Source organism: Amblyomma mixtum, chromosome 1 (assembly GCF_055824585.1).
Source record: "Amblyomma mixtum isolate Tamu chromosome 1, ASM5582458v1, whole genome shotgun sequence".
Lineage (NCBI taxonomy): Eukaryota > Metazoa > Arthropoda > Arachnida > Ixodida > Ixodidae > Amblyomma > Amblyomma mixtum.
In genome coordinates, this window is record NC_143012.1 from 145,645,535 (window position 1) to 145,667,463 (window position 21,929).

At 44.4% G+C, this 21,929-nt stretch overlaps 1 protein-coding gene and 1 long non-coding RNA gene across 2 annotated transcripts in view; one reads left to right on the forward strand and one right to left on the reverse strand.

Annotated features, from left to right (window-relative positions):
• Positions 1-1,640, forward strand: part of SMC5 (structural maintenance of chromosomes 5) — a 91,324-nt gene extending 89,684 nt beyond the window's left edge. Inside the window, exon 25 of the mRNA XM_089557715.1 lies at positions 1,416-1,640. Coding sequence (XP_089413841.1) covers positions 1,416-1,541 — 126 coding nt within the window. The 3' untranslated portion in view covers positions 1,542-1,640. The remainder of the gene's footprint in view (positions 1-1,415) is intronic.
• On the reverse strand, positions 308-19,441 carry LOC149367847 (uncharacterized). The gene is made up of 2 exons (XR_016285186.1): positions 18,827-19,441; positions 308-1,547 (listed from the first exon to the last, which is right to left on the reverse strand). It is a non-coding gene; the product is annotated as an uncharacterized LOC149367847 (long non-coding RNA).
• Between the last annotated feature and the right edge of the window lie 2,488 nt (positions 19,442-21,929).

A 21,929-nucleotide genomic window follows, 5' to 3' on the forward strand; every position in this document is an offset into this window, starting at 1 on the left:
ATGACTTTTCAAGGGAAGGGTGAAGGGCATGGCTTGGTGTTCGGCAAAACATTCTGCTGCTGGCAGCATGATGCAGCAGATTTGATGTCGTGGGTTGACAATTCGCCGTGTTTTTCTCGATGCCGTCGAGTTATTGCGTGGTGGAATGCACGAACCGATCGAAGAAGACCAGTGGCATATATTTCTTTCGCCTTCCAAAGGCCAAAAGTTAGCGAAAAATAGATGACAGGATCTGCAATGTGCACTTGATTGTAAGCAGATTATCTGGTTATACTTGTGCCGCCACGTATTTTTGGATCAACATACAAACGCTTCAGTTTGCTTTATTGCCCTTCCGAACGAATCACACTGAAATCGTGACTGATTGAACTCTCCAGGACCCAGATTGCATGTGATCATGAGGGGTGTCTTGTTGGCAGTGTCATTTGGAGCACAACCACTAATGGACAAGAACTGTGTGTTCTTGAGTGCTGCAAACGCTGTCGGTGCAGCCTAGTGCTTGGTTGTGCTTTTCAGAACTGTTTATGTGTGGCATGGCGCTCCACAAGTACCATATTTACTCGCATATAGGTCGACCTTTTTTTTTTTTTCACAGTTGTTGCCCATGATTAGTTATCGACCTATATTTGTGACCAAAGAACCTCGACCTATATTCGTGATGCAGGTCTTCATCATCATCATATCATTGTAGACAGCTTAGGAAGTAGTATATTTAGGCATTCTGGGCAGGAGCGGTGATAGTAAAGCATGGGAGGTTTTGGAGACGTACCATATAAGAAAAAGAGGAAAAAGTTGTGTCAGCGATACATTTGTGAACCTTTTTAAAGCTGAGATTTCATATCTTGAACGGTGCTGTTGATCGCACACGAGATTTCTTTCTGCACATGGTGAAAGATGCGTGGGAGCATCTTCCAGCGGAGATCATCAGGACAGGGTTAAAAAAATGCTGCATTTCAAATGCACTCAGCGGCAGCGAGGATGATGTCATTTGGGATGCTGAGGTCGCCTGCAAAGCATCCCAAGAGGAAAACTTTCCCGACATTTCCGACGAGGACGTGGCTTGTGAGAGCGACTAGCGGTATTTAGTGGCCAAGTTTATTGTGAATAAAAGTTTGTCATATGCATGTTTTTCAAAAGATATGGGTCGACTTATATTCGAATATTTTTTTTTTCATTTCTCGGCGAGCCAATGTATAGTGGTCGACCTATATTCGTGGTCGACGTATATGCGAGTAAATACGGTAGCCTCTGCTTGGGTCATTTGGACACTAAGGCCCCTGCACTTTTTATGGCAGCCTCTTCTTATCTGGCCTACATTGAGGTTGCACTTGTTGAGGTTGCACTTGTTGAGGTTGCACTAGTTGAGGTTGCACTTGTTGAGGTTGCCCACACTCAACTCAGGCTGTTGCGTGCAGCTCCTGCCGGACTTGCCGTACAAGAAGGACGTCACCATGATCTTCCTCACGCTGCTCGACAGCCCCATCTCGGGAGACATTGAGGAACTGGTTGGGGCTCCGGTGGGCCTCCTGAGAGCGGCCTAGCAGCACCTGGAATGGGTGCACTGCAGTTGTAATTTTAATGTCTACTGATTTTACCTGAGCACAGCAGTGTTGTAATAAAAAGTCACTGTTTTTAATGATTGTGGGGACGCTTTATTCATGTGAGCATTACAAGGCGAATGCAGATCGGTTCAGACTCCCGTGAGGGCAGTCTGGACTAGAGACCAAAGTGCTTGAAATATGCAGATTGAAGGAGCATATGGACACATTTAGCGAACCGAAAAAATCACAGCGGAGCAGAAGAACAAGGTATTAGCAGGGCTAAGCTTACCAGCTTAGTGCATTAACTCTTTCCCTACCGCTCCCATTGAGCATTGTTAGCCTGCTAACGATCCTTTCGCACCCTGATTTCGGAGCCTTCCGCATTGCTAAGGGCCACACTATAGATGTAGCTTGTAGGCAAGGAACCAAAGTTTTATTACCAATTTATTTATTTATTTTTTGTCCCGCAAGGGGGCACTTTCTAACACGCTGCAGAGAAACGAAGACGTGGAACTGCACTCATTGCCTGCCATGTTGCCCTCTAATGATGCCTTCGCCGCTCTACTTCGGAGCCTTCTGCCACTGCTTACAGGCATGATGCGCGTCTGGCTTGTAGTCTGAGAACAGAAGTTTTGTTTCCGATATATAGTTTTTTTCTTTTTTTTCCTGCAAAACGGAATTTTTCAAACGCGCTCCAAAGATGCGGTACCATTAAAGTCGCTTGGCAGCCTCCTTATGCGCGCCACGTGCTCTAAAACATGGCAAATTTCAGGACTTCATTTCTTCTGCGAGTGATTTAATCGAAGACCCATGCTGTTAACAACGAGTCTGAAGATGTTGCGAGATGCTGAAGATGATTCAGTTTTCACATCGGTGATGATGGAAACCAGCCTGAAATGCAGTTGCACTCAGGTGCACAACTATAGGGTTTCTGGTTACTGTTTTGTAGGAAGAATATTATTCAAGATAGAGCTGATTTTTTTGCAAACAGTGACCATTAGAATAACGAACATTTTGCATATTTCAGCAATACTGAACATTTTTTTTCTTTTTATATATAAGCCTGTCTTTGCAAGAATTGTTCAATTTTTTTTCTAAAATCTCGTTTTTATGAAATAAATTTTTTGTTCCAACACGCAATTTGTTGTTTAAAATTAAATGAATAGAAAGCACCTTTATTCATCTTGAGGAAAATAGCGCTTGCAGACAAAGGACCAGAACAAGAAAGACACACAACTGCGCTGACTAACAGCTTTTATTTCGGAAGGGAGCCGATCCGCACCTTTTATACAGAACTGGAGGGAATGATGTGCACGCGCACAGATCAGCAAAATGGGAGCATGGAAAGAGCCAACATATAGACCAACTATTCTTATCGTCACTGATAACCAACAACGCAGCCAAAACAAGCGAGGAAAGAAAGAAAAAAGAGAGAAAGAAGCAACGGGGGAAACAAAGGCAGGGAGCGTAAAGAAACAATTGCAAAAAGTTCTAAAAAGGTCCCGAAGAAGCCAACAGCCAACACGGCTAAACGAATGACGATGAAAGGTGACAAAGATGAAGGCACTAAAAGGTGAACAGACTGAAGCATAAAAGGTGCAGGAAAAGCCTGCGGAAGATGTAAAAAATCGGCACGGCTGAAAGATGACGGAATTAAAAGCGTTAAAACAGAGAAAAGCAAAAACCTGAGAAGCCGATGAGAATAAAAACAAGCAGGAAAAGTGGTCACTAAAAAATGAAATTGAACAGAGAACAGAGCTCTAAAAACAAGCAATTAATTGTAAAAACGTGTGGGCGATAAAACCTAAGGTGAGATAACATAAGTTTTTACAGAAAAGTTTAAGATGGAAAACATCGTAAAAAGTGGGCGCCAACAAAACATCACGGGATGAAACCAAAAGAATGCACTGAATCAAATCGAAGCAGAGAGGAATGAACACTCTTTGTCTAACAGGGCAACTGACAGTGTGCTAACGCACTCATCTTTTAGCTTGGTAATAGTGGCTGCTTCAATGATTTCTCGTGTCAGTTGATTTAAGTTTTTCGCCAGAATATCTGTTTCCTTGAAAGTGAGGGAGATGCGTCGGCAAGGACTGGAATCACGGCAATGGATGGCCAAATTACCGGACTTTTTATCCTCAGCATTAGCTTTATGCTCTAATAACCGCTTGTTAATACATCGGCCTGTTTGGACAATGTACTTCCTGCCGCATTGTAAAGGGATCGAATAGACAACGCCCGACGAGCATGCTACGAACAGATCCCGAGGCTTAATTATGCAGTCTGGAATTTTTTCCCCAGAGCCATTCACCCTTTTGCAGAGTCTAGAAAGACGGTGAGGAGCAGAGAAAATAACGTCTACCCCTGCCCTTTTTCCAATTCTTTTTAGATTGTGAGACAGTTGGTGGATGTAGGGTATTACAGCTACCTTTTTATTGCGACTCTGCCCTTCCCTTGAGTTTAGGTTCTTTCCTTGCCTCGTTTTCAACATTTTCTGAGCAACTGAGGAGAGGAGTAAGGCCGGGTACCCAGAACTGAGAAGCCTCTGTGCTTGGTTAAAGAAACTGCTTTTGATACTGTGCTTGCAGGACTTGAGTAATGCATTATTGAAGGTGGCATGGACTATGTTTCGTTTGACCAATTTCGAATGCGCTGACTCATACGGTAAAAGTGGCTTATTGGCCCTTGGTTCGAAGATCCAGCATACGTGATCGGGTGAGAAGTGCAGCTTAAGTTCAAGAAAGCGAAGACAGCTGTTTTCCGGAACTTCATGCGTTAAAACGAGGGGATGAAAAGACTCTCTAAAAATATCTAGTACCTCGGAAACTTCGGTCATGAAAGCATTGTCTGGACAGTGAGGAAAAATTAGATAATCATCGACATATCTGAATATCTTTAGCACCGGCGAATTTGCAAACTTTTTGCTAACTTCTCTATCACGCATGGCCAAGAAGAGGTCGCTCAGGATAGGGGCGATGCAAGACCCAATACATATGCCCTGCTTCTGTATAAAAAGAGATCCATTCCACTTAGCATAAATAGACCTGAGAGAGACAGACAATAATTCTAAAAAGCCACTAGCAGAAACGCCACATGCATTTTGAAAAGCCACAACTCCGTGCTTGTCGATACAATCATTTACACAATGGAGCAGATCGTCGTGCGGAATGAAATAGTAGAGGTCTTTCACGTCAACGGAGAAACCTAGGTAGGCCCTGCTTCTATATTCTCGCAAGAAGTCAATGGTTTCATTTGAATTTTTTACTAGGAACGGGTCTTCTACTGCGAGAACACTGAGATTGGCTTGAAAAAAGCCAGCAACCAATTTTTGCCATGTGTCATTCTCTGAAACGATTACACGGAGCGGGCACTCGGGTTTATGTGTTTTTGCAGTAAAAAATGAGCTGAGGGACATTTTTCTGCTATCCGTTATCGAGCGGGAAAGTTTATCGAGGTTCAACCGTTGGCACAACTTTCTTGCTGTGCTCTTAACTTTTGTCAAGGCGTGGAGTAAGTGGCATGAGTTTTCGTGCATAATCGTCATAACGTAGCATAGTGTAACCTTTCATCGTCATTCATTTAGCCGTGTTGGTTGTTGGCTTCTTCGGGATCTTTTTAGAATTTTTTGGAAATGTTTCTTAACGCTCCCTGCCTTTGTTCCCCCGGTTTTTTTTTTCATTCCAACTTCCCCCCCCCCCCCCCCCCCCTCCTTTTTTTTTCTCACTTGTTTTAGCTGCGTTATTGGTTATCAGTGACGATAGAATAGTTGGCCTATGTGTTGGCTCTTTCCGTGCTCCCACTTTGCTGATCTTTGCATGTGTGCATCATTCCCTCCAGTTCTGTATAAAAAAGTGCGAATCGGCTCTCTTCCGAAATAAAAGTTGTTAGTCAGCGCAGTTGTGTGTCCTTCTCGTTCTGGTCCTTTGTCTGCAAGCGCTGTTTTCCTCAAGATGTATCCCAACCAACTCGCCCAGCAACACACCTTGCTTTATTCAACTATGTTTCTGGGTATTGCATTAAATTTTTAATGCATTAGTTTTTACAGAAAAAAAAATGTACTGAAACCTTCAGAAAATGGTCATTTTCCCAACGATAAGGAAAGAGCTAATCAGCGGGAGTTGAATGCCATATTAGCAGCCAAGGAGTCTGAGTGGCAGGCCCGTTTTGGCATCTCTGTGCTCATGTGCATACTCGATCTTTTCCCGCTTGCAGTCTTCAGTTCGATCACATTCCCGGCAAACTCACGGATTCCAGGCTTAGATGCCGTCATCACTGCAACGCAGCACTTTCATCACTCTATACAAAGTCCACAGCAAACCGACTAGTAGAAACAGGCAGACTGACAGCTAAAACACTGTGTAAACACAAGGCAACAGCTGCGTAGTAGTAGTAGTAGTACAGTCTAGCCCGGTTATAACGAAGTCGGCGGGAATCGGAAATCACTTCGCTATATCCGCTATTTCGTAATATGCGAACTACGAAAAAAAATTCAAACATCGGCATACCGATTTATTGCCGCTGAAAGAAGTCGTCAAGCGTCCCCTGAACACGTTTCGCGAGTGCGGACTTCAGGATTGCGGCTTCCATAGCAGCCAACTGCGAACCAAAGATCTGGTCAAACTCCGAGCTCCCGAGGTACATCCGTAGCGTGTCAACAGCTGCGATGGCCGCTGCGGAGGTGACCGGCTTAGGGGCACAACTAGCATCGTCGCATTCGCTGTCGGAGGCACTCTCCGCCAAGGTCTCTTCCATGACACTCCCGGCAACTTCTTCAGTCGTCAAGTCCTCGGTGGAAACAAGGTCTTCGTCGGCGAAAACGAAGTCCATGTGGCTTAGACCCGCAGGCACAAGGTTCAAGTGGCCAGCGGAATCCCAAAGCTGCTCCAAGCAGGCTGTCGCGGCGGCAGCATCAGCGGTTGCAGCTACGTCAATCGCGGTAGCTTCGTCCCCAGCAGGCGCCGCCTCCGCGCTGCTGCTTCGGGAGAAGCCGGCTTTCTCGAAGCAATGGGCGATGGTCAGGTGCTTCACATCCCTCCAGGCTCCGCTTGCGAAGAAAATCGCCTTTACCAAAGGCACCTTCATGCCGACCACGTTGTCGGCAGTGTGAACATCAATCAGGAGGCGCTCGATCACGCGGCGCCGGTAGTGGACCTTAAACCGTGACGCCGTTCAAGGACGGCGCAACACGAGACCGGCGTGCCATGCGATGCAGTGAAGCAACCTTTCGCTCCGCAGGAGAGCAGACGACGCCACGAAAGGACGCCGTCAGCCTAATTTTGCTCTTATTTTCGCGGAAAAAATCGCCTCAAGGACGCAAAATGTGTTGATTGGCAGATTATTTTTCGGTTGGTATTAAATCCCTTCGTTATATCCGCTGGCGCGCTCTTATTTACTTCGTTAAAACCGGACCCAATATGTATTGAAAATGCAAAAATGGGAATGGGAAATTGAAATCCCTTCGTTATAACCGCTATTTCGCTATAAGTGGCTTCGTTATAAATGGGCTAGACTGTAGTGGTTTTTATTTTGCATTGAATATGGAAGGTAAAAAAATTTTTACTAGCCCCGGCATCTGCTATCGCTGCTGGAAGCACCTGAGCTGGGGCAGCGGAAATAAAGGATAGCAGGCAGTGCGTAGAAGGGAAAAGAAAGAGGGGAGGGGATAGTAGAAAGGACAGGAGGAGGAGTACACTGACAATAAATCTATTTACATATATACATGATGAATATAAATATATACAGGTCGCAGGCGCGTGAAGGTCTGGTAGTACAGAGTTAATTATGGTGGTGATGGTTTAACTCATTCCAATCCGCCCCGCCACGGTGTCTCGGTGGTTACAGCGCTCGGGCTGCTGACCCAAGAGACGCGGGTTCGATCCCGGCCACGGTGGCTGTATTTCGGAGGAGGCGATATTCTAGAGGCCCGTGTAGTGTGCGATGTCAGTGCACGTTAAGGAACCCCAGGTGGTCGAAACTTCCGGAGCCCTCCACTACGGCGTCCCTCATAGCCTGAGTCACTTTGGGACGTGAAACCCTAATAAACTAATAAACCAATCCTTCTGACATGAGGCTGTGAGTTACGCGAGCACCCCTTGCTGTGACCTGCTTTTCTGCATCATGGATTTGTTCCGCCGCGTGCCCTCCTTTCCCCCTCTCCCACCGAAGCAGCTAACCGGCTGCGGTGGTGCGGCTGGATGGATGGATGGATGGATGGATAGGAGCGCCCCTAGTAGCACAGATTGCTGCTGGAACATTGCAGCAATGTTACCTATTTAGGCTGCATTAACGTGGCTAGTGTCCTCCTTTGGCAATATCAAGACAACATATGTGAAAAACATTGCTGCTACATTTCCCACGATGTTGTGTCCACATATGTACAACATTGCTGCAACGTTGCCACAATGTTTCATAACATCATATGTAACATTTTTGAAAATTTTAGCAACCCTGCACAAGCATGCAGGCCTGCCAATTGGTAAGCTTCACAACATATCATAACGCTTTTCGAGGACCAACGAGAGCGACCGGCACCTGAGCTCCACAATACAGTACAACATGTAACTCGTATACACTCACCTCCGAGCGGATAACATAGAGTCAAGCTTATATAGCCGTTCCTGAAGGGTGTCCCAAGGGTGACAGTGGCGAATAGGTAATAAACAAAGCTTTGCGACGTATTAATCGAGCTGTGCATGCAGTTTATAGCAGGCGCAACAGAAGAGGTTCAGTTGCAAAGTACTGCTAGTTGAAAAAAATGTTTACTGTAGCAACAGTCGGAAAACTTCTGGAACTCTGTGCTTGAAATATATTTGTAATGTTGCTTTATTGTTATGATTCAAGCATTATAATAACGTTTATCAGGCTGTATGGCCTTAACGTTGCTTCTCGATGTTGTTCCAAAGATGGCAGATGGTATGTTATCGTGGTGGAGCAGCGCAAAGGACGGGACACAAGAAACAAGGAAAGACGAACACAGGCGCTGACTATCACAGGCGCTAGTCAGCGCCTGTGTTCGTCTTTCCTTGTTTCTTGTGTCCCGTCCTTTGCGCTGCTCCACCACGATGCAACAGCACCAACTAGCCCAGCAACTTGCTCTGGTATGTTATCCTAATTTCTGAACATTTGGCTGCAATGTTAGCAGAGAGTGTCATCCTGACCATGCAACTTATGGGCATGTTGCTGTAACGTTGGAGTATGTTGCACAACATTATAAAACATTGGCGACATTGTCATAACGTTCTGGCGACATTTTGTGCTACTAGGGGCCCCCTTTGAAACGGGGTGGTGGCATTGCCACCATGCTCAGCTTTTCTTCTTTATTTTTTTTTTTTGTTTACTGTGTTAGCAATTCTCATTAAGAATCGCCACCATCTTTACCTACGGTTTCCTACAATTCTAACCTTATGCCAAATCTCTGCTTTTCAGCCACCAATCCTACAATCGCTTTTTGCTAACTTCCACTGCAGATTTATTTACATGACCATTGTTATCTTTAAACCCTAGGGCCTCAGGAAGTGTGACTGCGCCTTCATCGACATCCGGATGGATACCGTCACATTTGATTATGAGGTGTTCAATTGTTTCCACAGATCTACCACACACTGCACATGTGTCATCTTCTTCGTTAAATTTCTTTTTGTAGCTGCGCGTTCTAAGACACCCTGACCTAGCTTCAAAAAGTAGGGCACTGCCTCTTGAGTTATCATAGAAAAATTCTTTCCTGATCTGCCTTTTCCAGCATCGATATAGTTCTACACTATGTTTCTTTTCCATTGAATTCATCCAATTTTTAACTTCCGCGTTTTTAACCTGTCGTTTAATGCTCTTTCTTTCTCCGTCCTCATGACCTGCATGCTTACTGGTTAGTTTTCTAGTTCTTTTCCGCCACTGTGAGTCAACGCTCTTTCTGTATAAATATTTCAATACCTTAGCTGCCCACCTGTTATCGTCCAATTTCCTCAGGCGTTCTTCATATAGTATTTTACTCTTAGCCTCCCGTGCTTCGAACGATGCCCAGCCCATATCCCCTTGTACTGCCTCGTTTGTGGTTTTGCCGTGGGCACCTAGTGCTAATCTTCCAACAGCTCTGTGATTTACATCTAATCTCGACTGAACTTCTGCCCTTAAGCACAGAACCGCATTTGCCGAAAGTAAGTCCCGGCACCATTCTTCCTTTCCAAATACCTCTTAGTACTTCATATTTGTTGTACCCCCATAATGCCCTATGTTTCATTATCCCGGCGTATCTTCGTCCTTTTGCTATAAGAGCCTGTTCGTGCTTTTCCGTGTATATATGCCCTTCGTATAGCCATATCCCGAGGTATTTGTATGCGGCCACTTTGGGTATTTCGTGGCCTTGTATTGTAAGCACCTGGTCAGTTGTATCGTTAAAAACCATCACACCTGATTTAGTTGCGCTAAAACTGAATCCTAGAGCGTCTCCTTCGTCTCCACAGCAATTAACCAAAGTTTGTAAATCGTCCTGGCTATCTGCTAACAGTACAATATCGTCCGCATACATTAAACCCGGGAGTCGCTGCTCAACTACATTTCCGCCTAATCTGTACGACAGATTATAACCTAGATTACTTTCTTCTAGCCTTCTTTCCATATTTATCACGTAAAGCATGAACAGCAGCGGTGATAGAGGACAACCTTGCCTTAATCCTTTGTGCACCCCCACAGTTGTGGTACTTTTTTTCCTTTCCCATGTAATTTCAACTTCATTATCTCGGTAGATTTCCTGTAGAAAATCAATTACGTCATGACCGATACCTAAATCTTTCAGTATGCTCCGCAGGAGTTCCCTGTTCACGTTATCGTATGCACCGCTTATGTCCAGAAAGGCTAAAAACAGAGGTCTGTTTTCCGCCTTAGCTATTTCTATGCATTGGGTAAGCACGAACAGGCTATCATCTAAACGCCTACCCCTTCTGAACCCATTCTGAAGTTCTCCGAGTATCCGATTACATTCTATCCATGCCTGCATTTTTAATTTCATCGCCTGCATGGCCAGCCTGTACATAACAGACGTTATCGTAATCCGACGGTAGGATTTGATGTTCATCTTATCTCCTTTCCCTTTATAAATCAAATTCATTTTACTCTGTCTCCAGCTGTGCGGAATTTGCTGATTTGTTATGACTGTCTCCAATGCTTTTATCAGCGCTTCCTTGCTTCTTGGGCCAAGTTCATTAATCAGCTTAATTGGAATTTCGTCTATCCCTGCGGATGTGGTTTTAGGAATATTCGCTTCCGCCTTTTCCCAGTTAAGACTAGTCAGTTCTAAGCTGTTCTCTATTGTGCTGTCCTGTGTTGCCGCCTCACTTGGTAAGATTACCCCATTGTCGTTGCTAAAAGACGCAGCTATAAATGATGTAATGTAGTTCACAGCATCGTCTCCCTCTAAACATTTTCCCTCAGCATCTATAATCTGTTCCTGCGTTCTTTTATTTGTTTTTCCCAGCCAGCTAATATGGTTCCAGAATTTTCTTGGCCCCCCTTTATTTGCCTCGCGAACTTCAGCCAGCCATTTATCAGAGGACTGCTTCATTTTAGCCTGGACTAGGACCTGAACTTGCTGTTTCTTTTGTCGATAAGATTCCCATTTTTCGCCTATTTCCTCTTCAGATAACTGCGCCTTCTTTGCTTCTCTGTGTTCCCTTGAAGCCACCCGTCGTTGTTCGATGGCCTCCTTAATTTCCATATTCCACCAGCTTCGTGGCTTCCTCTTTCCTCTCCAGCGGTTTACTCCTTTCACTTGTTTCATTTTTGTAGCGATGAGCAGTTCTAACTGATTATAATCCCACTTTGCCATGGGGCGTTTCTCGACTACTTCTTCTATTTCGGCTGATATTAGCGCTATTTGTTCATCGTTTAATTTTGCGTTGTCTTTTTGACTTCGCTGCATTTCTCTTTTGACTAGGGCTCCCAACTGTAGACTAATACGTTTATGATCACTTCCTAGGCTGTACTTCCCCTCTTCGTCTATTTCCATTATTGCGAGCTTGCTACAGATGCTCTGCGACATTAGACAGCAGTCAATGGTTGTTTGCCTGTTACGGGATTCCCACGTGATTTGTCCCTCACATTTAGTTTCTCTGTTGACAATAACTAGGTTGTGCCGCTCACACAAATCTAGCATTAACTTCCCGTTACAATCTGTGTATCCATCCAGATCCTCGATGTGGCCGTTCATGTCTCCAAGCAAAATAATATCGACACCGTCTCCAATCTGCTTTGTATCGTCATTGAGGCACTTCACTAGATCCTTGTTTTCTTGCCTGCATTTGTCCCCGGTCCCTAAATAAACTACCCCTAGCCATGTCCTTTTGCCAGCAATTGTACCTGATACCCAGACATGTTCTTTGCAAGTTGATTTTATTCTTTGCCAATTTGTTCCTTGATGTATCAGCATACCTACTCCTCCTCCCTTCTTCTCCGTTGTTGTTCTGTTGCAGCCTTCCCAGATATAGCCATCGATTAAAGGTGGATCTTCTAGATCCCTCAGATGTGTCTCGCATAGAGCGTACACACCTACTGCTTCGTCCTTTAACTGCTGTTCTATTTCTAGCCATTTCGCTCTTTTTCTACCCCCTTGCATGTTTATGCAACTGATCCTGGCGTTAAATTTCTTTTTCGTAGTTTTCTTTGTGGGCCTCCTAGTGGCCATTTTGTTGGGCTCAGCCGCCATTGTTTCATTTACTACATCGCTTCTACCTACCCCTACGCCCTGAGCCACCGTGGACCCCCTAAAAAAGCTACCGCTCGGCCTCCCAGGCGCCCGCCTATCTCTTCTCCTACCCTTCCACTGAAATGGATGCCATCTCGTCCAAAGTCTCTGCCCGAACCTGCTCTGTGCGCTTCCTTGTTTATGTCTACCACCTCAAAGCCTTTCTCGAGGCCTAACTGCCTTATCTCTCGATTAAGACTTACAACGTCTTTAGCAACCTCTGCATTCCTTCCTTGTACCTCCGGCACTGTACACTCCACGATCTGCGCTTGCTGTGCTATCGCCCTTATACCGTCAACTCCCTCAGCTAATCGTTTGCCTACTTGTGCGGCGTTACCATTCAGGACATCATTTAGCCCCGCCGCTACCACTACCACATTACGCCTTGCAGCCTTCTCGGAAAGTTTACTTTTAGTCGCTCTCAGAACATCGTCCATTGTCCTTCCTGGAAACACCCCGACTGCTACCCGCCTATCACCCTTCACCCGGTCCAGAATAGCTCTTTTGCAGCGCCCCATGTTTGAGTCACCAGCAATAAGCACTAGCCTACTCTGCCCCTCCCTCCTAACTTCCGGATCTTGCTGCCTCTTATCAGTGACTGTGACCTCATTTCCTGGAATTAGCTCGTACCCCTTCTCAGTACCGCCTCTCGACTTCCCAGCTGCCACCTGTGCGTAGCTGTTCCTGCCTGAACATGTCTGACCTACTGGCTTCTCGCTGTCCATGCCAGTGCAAGCCCCATCCACGTGGCTGGCGCTGGAATGCCCGCCATTGTGGCTTCCAATGGCGGTGTCAGCCGTTTTTGACTCCAACTGACAAAGCTGTTCTTGAAGCTTACGCTTCTCTGCCCTCTCTATCTGTAATTCTGTTTCTAGAGCATCCATCCTTATAGCTAGTTCGCTGTTCGCCTGTTCAGCCCTATCCAGGCGTGCACCTAATACGCAGAGTTTACACATAAAATCTGCGCCTACGGCCACATCCACCAAATCAAACCGCGTTTCTTTTAAATTCACCGACGCCTCACACTCCGTACAACTAACCTTCAGTAGCTTAACCATCTTAGCAATACTCGATTGCTAAGGTAACTACAGGCTCAAGACAAACACACTTGAAAACACGTGCACAAATAAAATAAAATTCTGCCTACCGCAAATGCCGATCTATCACTTAGAAAAATAATAGGTATCTCTCTAAAGGATAACGCACAAAAAACCACTGAAAGAAAACCTGCCGGCCGAATAGTCCCGGCCGAATATAGGTCACTGACCTAAAATTCTATTCCTTAACCTGCACTTCCCCTAACAGCCTAAAAAAACTAAACACACTTTTAAAACTATTAAAGGCAAGTACTCATCTATTTTACGCAGTCGCTCTCGCACTCGGTCTGGTCCCGGTCTCCACGCGTGATCCGAAGAGCACCTAAACCTACGTCTTTCAACGCCTTAAACTCACGCCCCCTACCGGCGACTTCATATAGTGGGCGATGCGGACGCCCCCTGGTGACGACCAGCTGCACTGCCGAGGCTTTCCACCTCTCCACGCCTGCCGGTCAATTTACCTGAGTCCACTCTGCAGATTGCATCGCGGAGTGCTACTCTAAATGACAAAACCAAAGCCTAAAACAATTTTCGCCTTAAAAATTGTTCGGTACAAAACTGAGGACTAGAAGGAACCTACAGCGAAACACTCCGCGTGACGTAGAGATGTGTGCTTGCTTGTTCAGGGCTTGATGAAACAAGTCCAGTTCTCAAGTGGCCATGTTTGCAGGTAGGGCATTCCGTTAAAAACGATCATTTGAAAATATTCGTTTCACACGAAAACGCTTCTTTTAAACTTTGGTCGGGGAGTAACAAGCTCAACGAAAATACCTTCATCTATTCTTATTTTATTGGGGTCATGTATTCTTATTTTATTGTGGTAAGTAGTAAATAAGTCAGAATAGATGCATATCATGGAATTAATATTTCTTTTAAAATGCTATCTGCCCTGATGTTCTCAAATGAGCATGAACAAACAGTATGTTTTTTGAAGCTTTATATACACGACAGCCACAGATCAAAAGTGAACTAGGTACAAAAAGGCCCCCTCACTGATACGGACTACACTTTTTGCACTTTCGTTCTTCTGGTTGTTGAAAATGACGACGAAGATGGCGCACAAACCAAATCAAGGACATCATGGCAAGTCCAAGTTCTCATGTTTTTTTGTCGCTTGCACAGGTTGAAAATTTTGTAGTTTTTAAGTTTTAGTGCAGACCGTTAGCCAGCTGATAAACAACCGACACTGTTACGTGATGTGATCACAGAACGATCGACTCTCTTTTTTATAGCTAGGCATTTTCATGAGTTTTTAAGAGCGTGAGCTCTTACTGCTTAGGTTTGTCAAGGATGCCTCTGTCTGCAATGAAGGTCAAATGGGCCAAAACAGCTTCCACGTGTCCACACTATATCACATAGCAGTAGTGCCTTAATTGATACCTATACTTTTTCTCTGTTAATACATGTGCCTGTAGAGCGGCCATTGAAGTATCAATTCAATTCAATTCAATTTTATTCTCCAGTTATACACTGGAACGTTCTCCGGGCTAAAAGGACCGACTGGGCCTTGACTGAGTCCCGGAGACGTTTACAGAGCAGCGACAGGCAGTACATACGGAGAAATACTATACAATACAAAAGTTAAACAGAGTATACACATATAAAAAGTACATACATATATACAAAGCACACAAGAGGACACTCATACAGAGTTATATAACTACAAAATGCGAGGAAGAAGGCAATTACAATTTACTAAAGTATTCGTGTAGTTTTTTACGCGAAAGGTTATTCATATCTTTATGGCGATTTAATATAACAGGTAGATTGTGCTTTATAGACTGCAATTTATAATTGGTGCGAAAATGAGGAACGAGCCATGGGTCGGTGTTACGGGTAGCAACATTGTGTTCGTGGCGTGTCAATGAAGATACACGTTTAAAAAAAGATTGGAACTCTTTTGTGGAAAAGAGAAATGACTTCAAGATGCGATACTCATAAAAGTGATGAATTCGGATAATATTGTAGTCAGGAAAACTATCGGCGGTGGTCAAGCCAGGATCAATATTTGCGATGTGGCGCATAATTTTCTTTTGAAGGATACTGATTTTGTTTATGTTGGTTTGTGTTGTGGTAGCCCAAACTAGATTGCAATAGTTTATTTGAGAGAAAAATAAACCATAATATACTTGAAGCCTAGCTTTTACAGGAAGTAACATTCGACAGCGGGATAGCGCGCCAGCAACGACAGAAAGCTTCTTACAGATGTGACCGATATGATTGTTCCAGCTCAAATCGCTGTGAAACGTTACGCCTAGGATTTTATGTTGTTCGACGAGTTCGATAGGTTGGCCTTGATATTGTAGTACGCTGTTCATTTTAAAAATCTTATTTCGGGCGCGAAATAATATTGCTTTGGTTTTGGTAGCATTAAGTTTAAGAAAATTAGACTGTGACCACATGCATATTTTACCGAGTATTTCATTACATTTTACAACTAGTGTGTTTGGGTCACTACCGGTAATTAGAAAGCTACTGTCGTCGGCATAAATGAAAAATTTAACTGTTTTGTCAATTTCCACTAAATCGTTAATGTACATGTTAAAAAGAACGGGGCCCAATATACTTCCCTGCGGCACGCCGCAGACAATAGGTAACAAGGAAGATTGTTGGCTGTCTAGGGATACGCGTTGTCTTCTGTTACTCAGGTAGGACTCAAGCAGCATTAGCGGTTCTCCCCGAATGCCGTATGAATGTAACTTGCCAAGAAGAATGTTATGGTTTAGGCAGTCGAAGGCCTTACTAAAATCAATGAAAACGCCTAGTGTAAATTGGTTGCTGTCAATGTTTTGTACAATATCTTCTTTTATTTCCAATAACGCTGATTCTGTTGATCTACCCTTTCGAAATCCAAATTGCGCATCGCTAAGAATATGAAATTTTTCTATGAATTTTGTTATGCGGAAAAGAATTATTTTTTCAAGTCCTTTTGAAAAGACGGGAAGCACTGAAATTGGCCGGTAGTTAGACATTAGGTTTTTGTCGCCGCTTTTGTAAATTACCGATACTCTGGCTACTTTCATAGCGTCTGGAAATGTATGTGTTGCAATTGCCAAATTAAATATGTGGACAAGCACAGGAGTAATATATTCAAGGACATATTTGATTGGCTTGATTTGCAAGTTATCAAAGTCGAGGGCTCTACTGTTTCTAAGGTTCAGAAATGAACTGAAAACTTCAGATACATTTGTTGGTTCGAAGAAAATACTTCCCAAAGGAACGTTACTGGTATTGACTGTGTTTTGGGGCACGTGTGTGGCATTACTGATTGGCCCTGCTATATTTACAAAGTGATGATTAAAATGGTCAGCAAGCTCTTTTCCAGATAAGTTTTCATTGGCATGTAATATGAATTTCGGGGCTTGATCAATGTTTCCACGATTTAAGACCCTATTTAATATTTTCCAGATAGCAGTGGGGTGCTTTCTAGAAACATCGGCGAACAGCTGCTGGTAGTAGGTCATTTTCGCTTGTCGTAGTGTAGAATTTAACTTATTCCTAGTAGTCTTAAATTCTTTCAATGCCATTTCTGACCTTGAGAGCAGAAATCTGTGGTAAAGACGGTTTTTGTTTCTGATCATGCAGATATGCTCGTGTGAAATCCAGGGTTTTCTATGCTTTTTCGATCGCTTACTAGTTTTTAGAGGGAAATGCTTAGCGTAAATACGTGCGAAGGCTTCAATAAATTTGGCATACGCTTTGTTGACATCATTCTCGCCGAGAACAGTAGACCAGTCATGTAAGCTTATCTCATATTTGAACGCTTCGAGTGCCGTATCAGAGACAGGCTGGAAACAGAAGGCCTCATTATGAAATGCATATTTCCCGGTGTTACTGGAGTAGAACATAAAGATCGGACAGTGGTCGCTAATATCGCAAGTTATAGTGCCGGCGTCAGAAATACTGGTTTCCATATTTGTAATGAGAAGATCAAGGGCAGATGAGCAGCTGGCAGTAATTCTTGTGGGACTCGTAATGACGTTTGAAAAACCAGATGACTGCAGCGTAGTTACAAGATCATATGTTCTGTTATTGTCTTCAAGGATATTGATGTTAAAGTCACCAGCACAAATAAGATGGAAGTTGTTTAGTGAAACATATTGCAGAAAAACATCGAAAAACTTCAAGAACTCGTTAATATTCCCATCAGGGGGCCGGTATAAAACAGATATCACTTCACCTCTGCTCCTCAAAGTCAGTATCTCATATTCATTCGTGATAAGGCTAAATTCTGGTATCACAGTGCACTGTGCACATTTTTTAGCATAAATTGCCACACCACCACCTCTCCTATTTTCTCTATTTATGAAATAATGATTGTAACCATCAAGGAGGAGTGGATTACAGTTTTCTTGATACCACGTCTCTGATATCATTATGATATCAAAGCAAAATTGGAATTGACTTAGGAAGCATACTATCTGGTCGTGTTTGTTTGTAGCTGAGCGGGCGTTGAAATGCAAAACAGACTTATGCGAGGGGTCTTGAAGGTTAAGATGATTGGGAAAAACAAATTCAGTGTACTTCATGGTGATGGCTTACACGCAGTAACAAATGACTAGCATATTTTGTAGATATCTGCGTTATGCAGAATCTTAATGACAGGTGCACCTTCACACTTCCTTGCAAAAATTTGGCCATTGTACACCCAAACTGACTTCCATTCATGTTCGCGCTTCCTCTGTATTGCCGTTCCTAGAAGTCGTTTCAGCGACGGACACAAATGCTCATTGACATAAAATGGCTCTTTGCTTTCAATGCCGATGTCTTCGTTTGTCAAACGCAGGCGTTTCGCTTTTGTTAATGCAGCATCTCGCTTTGACCGGGATTTAAACTGAACTAAAATGTTGTGCTTATCAGGATTCCGAGTGGGCACACGATGACATGCCTCAATGTCACTTTCTGTGATTTCCTCACTTATGGCACGGCCAATTTGTGAAACAATGCTAACAACATTTTCATCCTCAAGCTTTGTTACGCCCTGAATTTCGAGGTTCTTATTCCTGCTATATTGTTCCATGTGAACAATGCGAGTTTCATGCTCTCGATGCCTGCTTTCCAGATCCAAGATCTTGGCCTCCAGGGCCTCGTTTTCAAGTACTACCTTTTGTTTTTCTGATTCTAGAGCTTTCACCTTAGTTTCCAGCTCGTTAAATGACGTATAAGCAAACTCCAAACTGTCTTTCATGTTGTTTATTTCGGTCTTCAGTTCCCGGATTTCAGCTCTGCAATCTCTTTCTAATGCTTCTTTGTAGGATTTCAGTTCTTGTTTGCATTCTTCTTTAAAGCGAGCAAATTCTGCCTTTAGTTCTTTTTCCATTTTCGCTAGATCTTTCGTCATGCTCGGTACAAAAAAAAGTGATCAAAATACAACACACTCAGTACAAAAAGTTGGCAGCAGCGACGACAGAATGATAACCAGAAATATATAAGATAAGTTATCAAGAATAACCAACCTGCAGTGAAGAAGCAGAAAAGTGCTCAGCGTTGCGTAACTAAGCCACCACTGCCGTCGCCGCTGCCAAGTGAACCGATGGGACCATGGATGTCTCCTTTTGTAGCTGCGAAGCTGTGACGTTTCCGCCTACAATACCGTTGATAGGAATCGCTGACGGCCGCGCCCTCTGATGACTGTTGATATCGCACCAGGTCAGTTGCTTGTGAGCACGTGCGAACAGCTCTACTGGTGGTGGGTCCGGCTTGCAGCTTCCCAGATAGGCTATCTGCAGTGAAGAAGCAGAAAAGTGCTCAGCGTTGCGTAACTAAGCCACCACTGCCGTCGCCGCTGCCAAGTGAACCGATGGGACCATGGATGTCTCCTTTTGTAGCTGCGAAGCTGTGACGTTTCCGCCTACAATACCGTTGATAGGAATCGCTGACGGCCGCGCCCTCTGATGACTGTTGATATCGCACCAGGTCAGTTGCTTGTGAGCACGTGCGAACAGCTCTACTGGTGGTGGGTCCGGCTTGCAGCTTCCCAGATAGGCTATCTGCAGTGAAGAAGCAGAAAAGTGCTCAGCGTTGCGTAACTAAGCCACCACTGCCGTCGCCGCTGCCAAGTGGGATCCCCCCACCAAGTACCACCATTTGCATAAAATTTGGGGGCCACCCGTTTGATGCACATTGTTCTAAGTGGTAAATGACTTGGCATGTTCCTGAGGATAAAATTACTATACTCCGTTTCATACATAGCAGGCAACGCTGCTGGGGTTGCTGAAGTAGTCCGTCCGCGAAACTATATTAGTCCGCCACGTTCTTTCGTTCTCCTCGAAACTCCGGTCATTGTTCGGACGAATACAAAGAGCAGTATAAAACGATGTAGCAGCATTGAAAATCATGGTCGAAGCTGTGAGGCGCTCAGTGTGCGGGCTCTCTGGCCATAATTTTCACGGAGTGTGAACTAGTACTTTTCGGGCGCGGATTTAGTAGAAGCAATTCGCCCTACCAACCGCGTATCATACTGCCACGTGTACTTTTTGCTTCTCGAAATCTCGACGAGTCGCAGGACGAAAATGTGGCAAGAGGTAAAATGAAGTCCAGGAGGTGCCAGTCATGGCACTTAAGATTTGTCGCTACGAAATATGTTTGTGTTTGCTTTGGTTGTATGGCAAACTACTTTTTGCATGCGGACTTAGCCTACGCGAACAGGCACGCTAGCTTTGGCAGCATTGCCGGCTATGAATGAAACGGAGTATAACTGAGATCAAGCCGAAAATATGAGTGGGATTTGCACAGATCACCTTTCCGCCGCCAAACCATGCATTCCGAGGACCTTCAGACTGACATCACGGCTGAACCGTTTGTCGAAGGGGGTTCCGGATGGTGTCAATTGATTCGTCGTGTTCTGATGCACACATTTTAAAAATTTATTACCTGCTATAACGGGAAATATGCCGGATATAGTGAAGGTGACTGTAAATTGCAATAGTAGCGCTAAATTATGAGGCACATGACGCTGCTTGTGTCTTAAAAGGGATGTCTCTAGAAAGGAAATATCCGCGGATGTTTGAATTTGGTCTCCTCCACGTTTGCTGAGCACACCGATGTAAACACTTCAAGGTCCCGTAGCTAACGCTTTTAAGTCGAGCACTGAGGCAGCGTCGGTGGACAATTTTTTCCCCATGTTTAAGAGACACTGTGGACAAATAAAAGTTGGCCTTTAGCAATAGGGTACTCCGATCTAATCAGAAAAAGTCCACTTTGACTAGAAAAATTATCTATATTATGAGACCAAAAAAGACCAAGAAAAGACGAAAAACGAAATAAAGGTGTCATCACCGGCTGATTTGCAAGTGAAAGGCGTGCGTCCACACTGCTTTTTTGTGCGAATCCCGGAGGCTACGCTACGCAGCCATTATAATTTCAAAATGGTACGTTTTTTCTGTAAGGACATCGTGAGTTTGAATCGACCGGCGGGAAGATTTTTAAATCCAATTTTCTCGGCAACAAGCGCCTTTTTTTTTTGCTGCCAGACAACGTCAGCTGGCAGTGAATCAATTTTTACGGAGAAAAATAATTGGATGAATTGTATTCAGTGTCTCTTTAAATGCTTGTGGCCGAGTTTAGGCTCACAAGTAGCTCGTAATTTAAAATTGTTTAAAACAAATTTCCGCCGTTGGAGTTTGGATGTAGGGCAGGTAACATTGCCGTTCGAATGGCTGCATGTTTATTTGTAACGGCAGAGTCCTTCGATCGTAACAGCAAACGAACTAGAAATTTACGGTCGCTGAATACAAGGTTTGAATATGGCACGACTGTCTCGAAAATTATGGCTACCCCTGTTTTCTAATCTTCAGAGCTTTCGCCCTCCTAAAGGAACTTCACAAATGCCGCCCAGGGCACGAAACTCCAAAAGAGCTAGATCTCCAAAACCGCATCTTTCTCATACGTTCATGATTTGCCCAGCGCCTCAAGAAAACTGCTAGGTGTGCAGGTGTTAATGTGTTTTCGACACAGAATCGTCTCGTGGGATTGTGCTGGAAGGTAAAATGTGATCAGCAACCTTTGGGCCAGTGCACCATGAGACACCGCAGAGCCGGTTACTCTATCTGTCGATCCGGTGTGTGGTGTCCGAAGTTCCCCTTAGCTGAACCAGCAGATGCGTGGAGCACTTCAGGTGGGTTCAAAATTCTGGCATCATTCGTTGCAACCTGGCTTCAATGGTAGGTGTGTGCCTATGTTCCAGAACGTTTCCATTCGCAGGGGATACAAGGATCGCACGTCAAGGCTAATTCTGGAGGCATTGAAGGCAGTGTCAGCGTTCAGAGTTCAGATATCTGAAGGGAGGGCTAATTTTCTCCCTTCCGAGTAAAACGTTTTCTCCCGCTTATCCGCGGCTGACAGTCCAAACTGCGACCCACGAACAGCGTGATCGCCCGTGCTGCCGCGCTCACGCCGAGGGCCTGGTTCTGAGGGAACAAAGGAACCAGGGCTTAAAGCCAGGGTGGTCTCGGGGGTCTCAGACCCCCCTCCAATATTGACTAGGGGTCTGAGCCACCCTCGCTTTCACTGTTTTCAGCTATTGGTGAATCGGAATCTACACACAGCGATCCTTTTTTT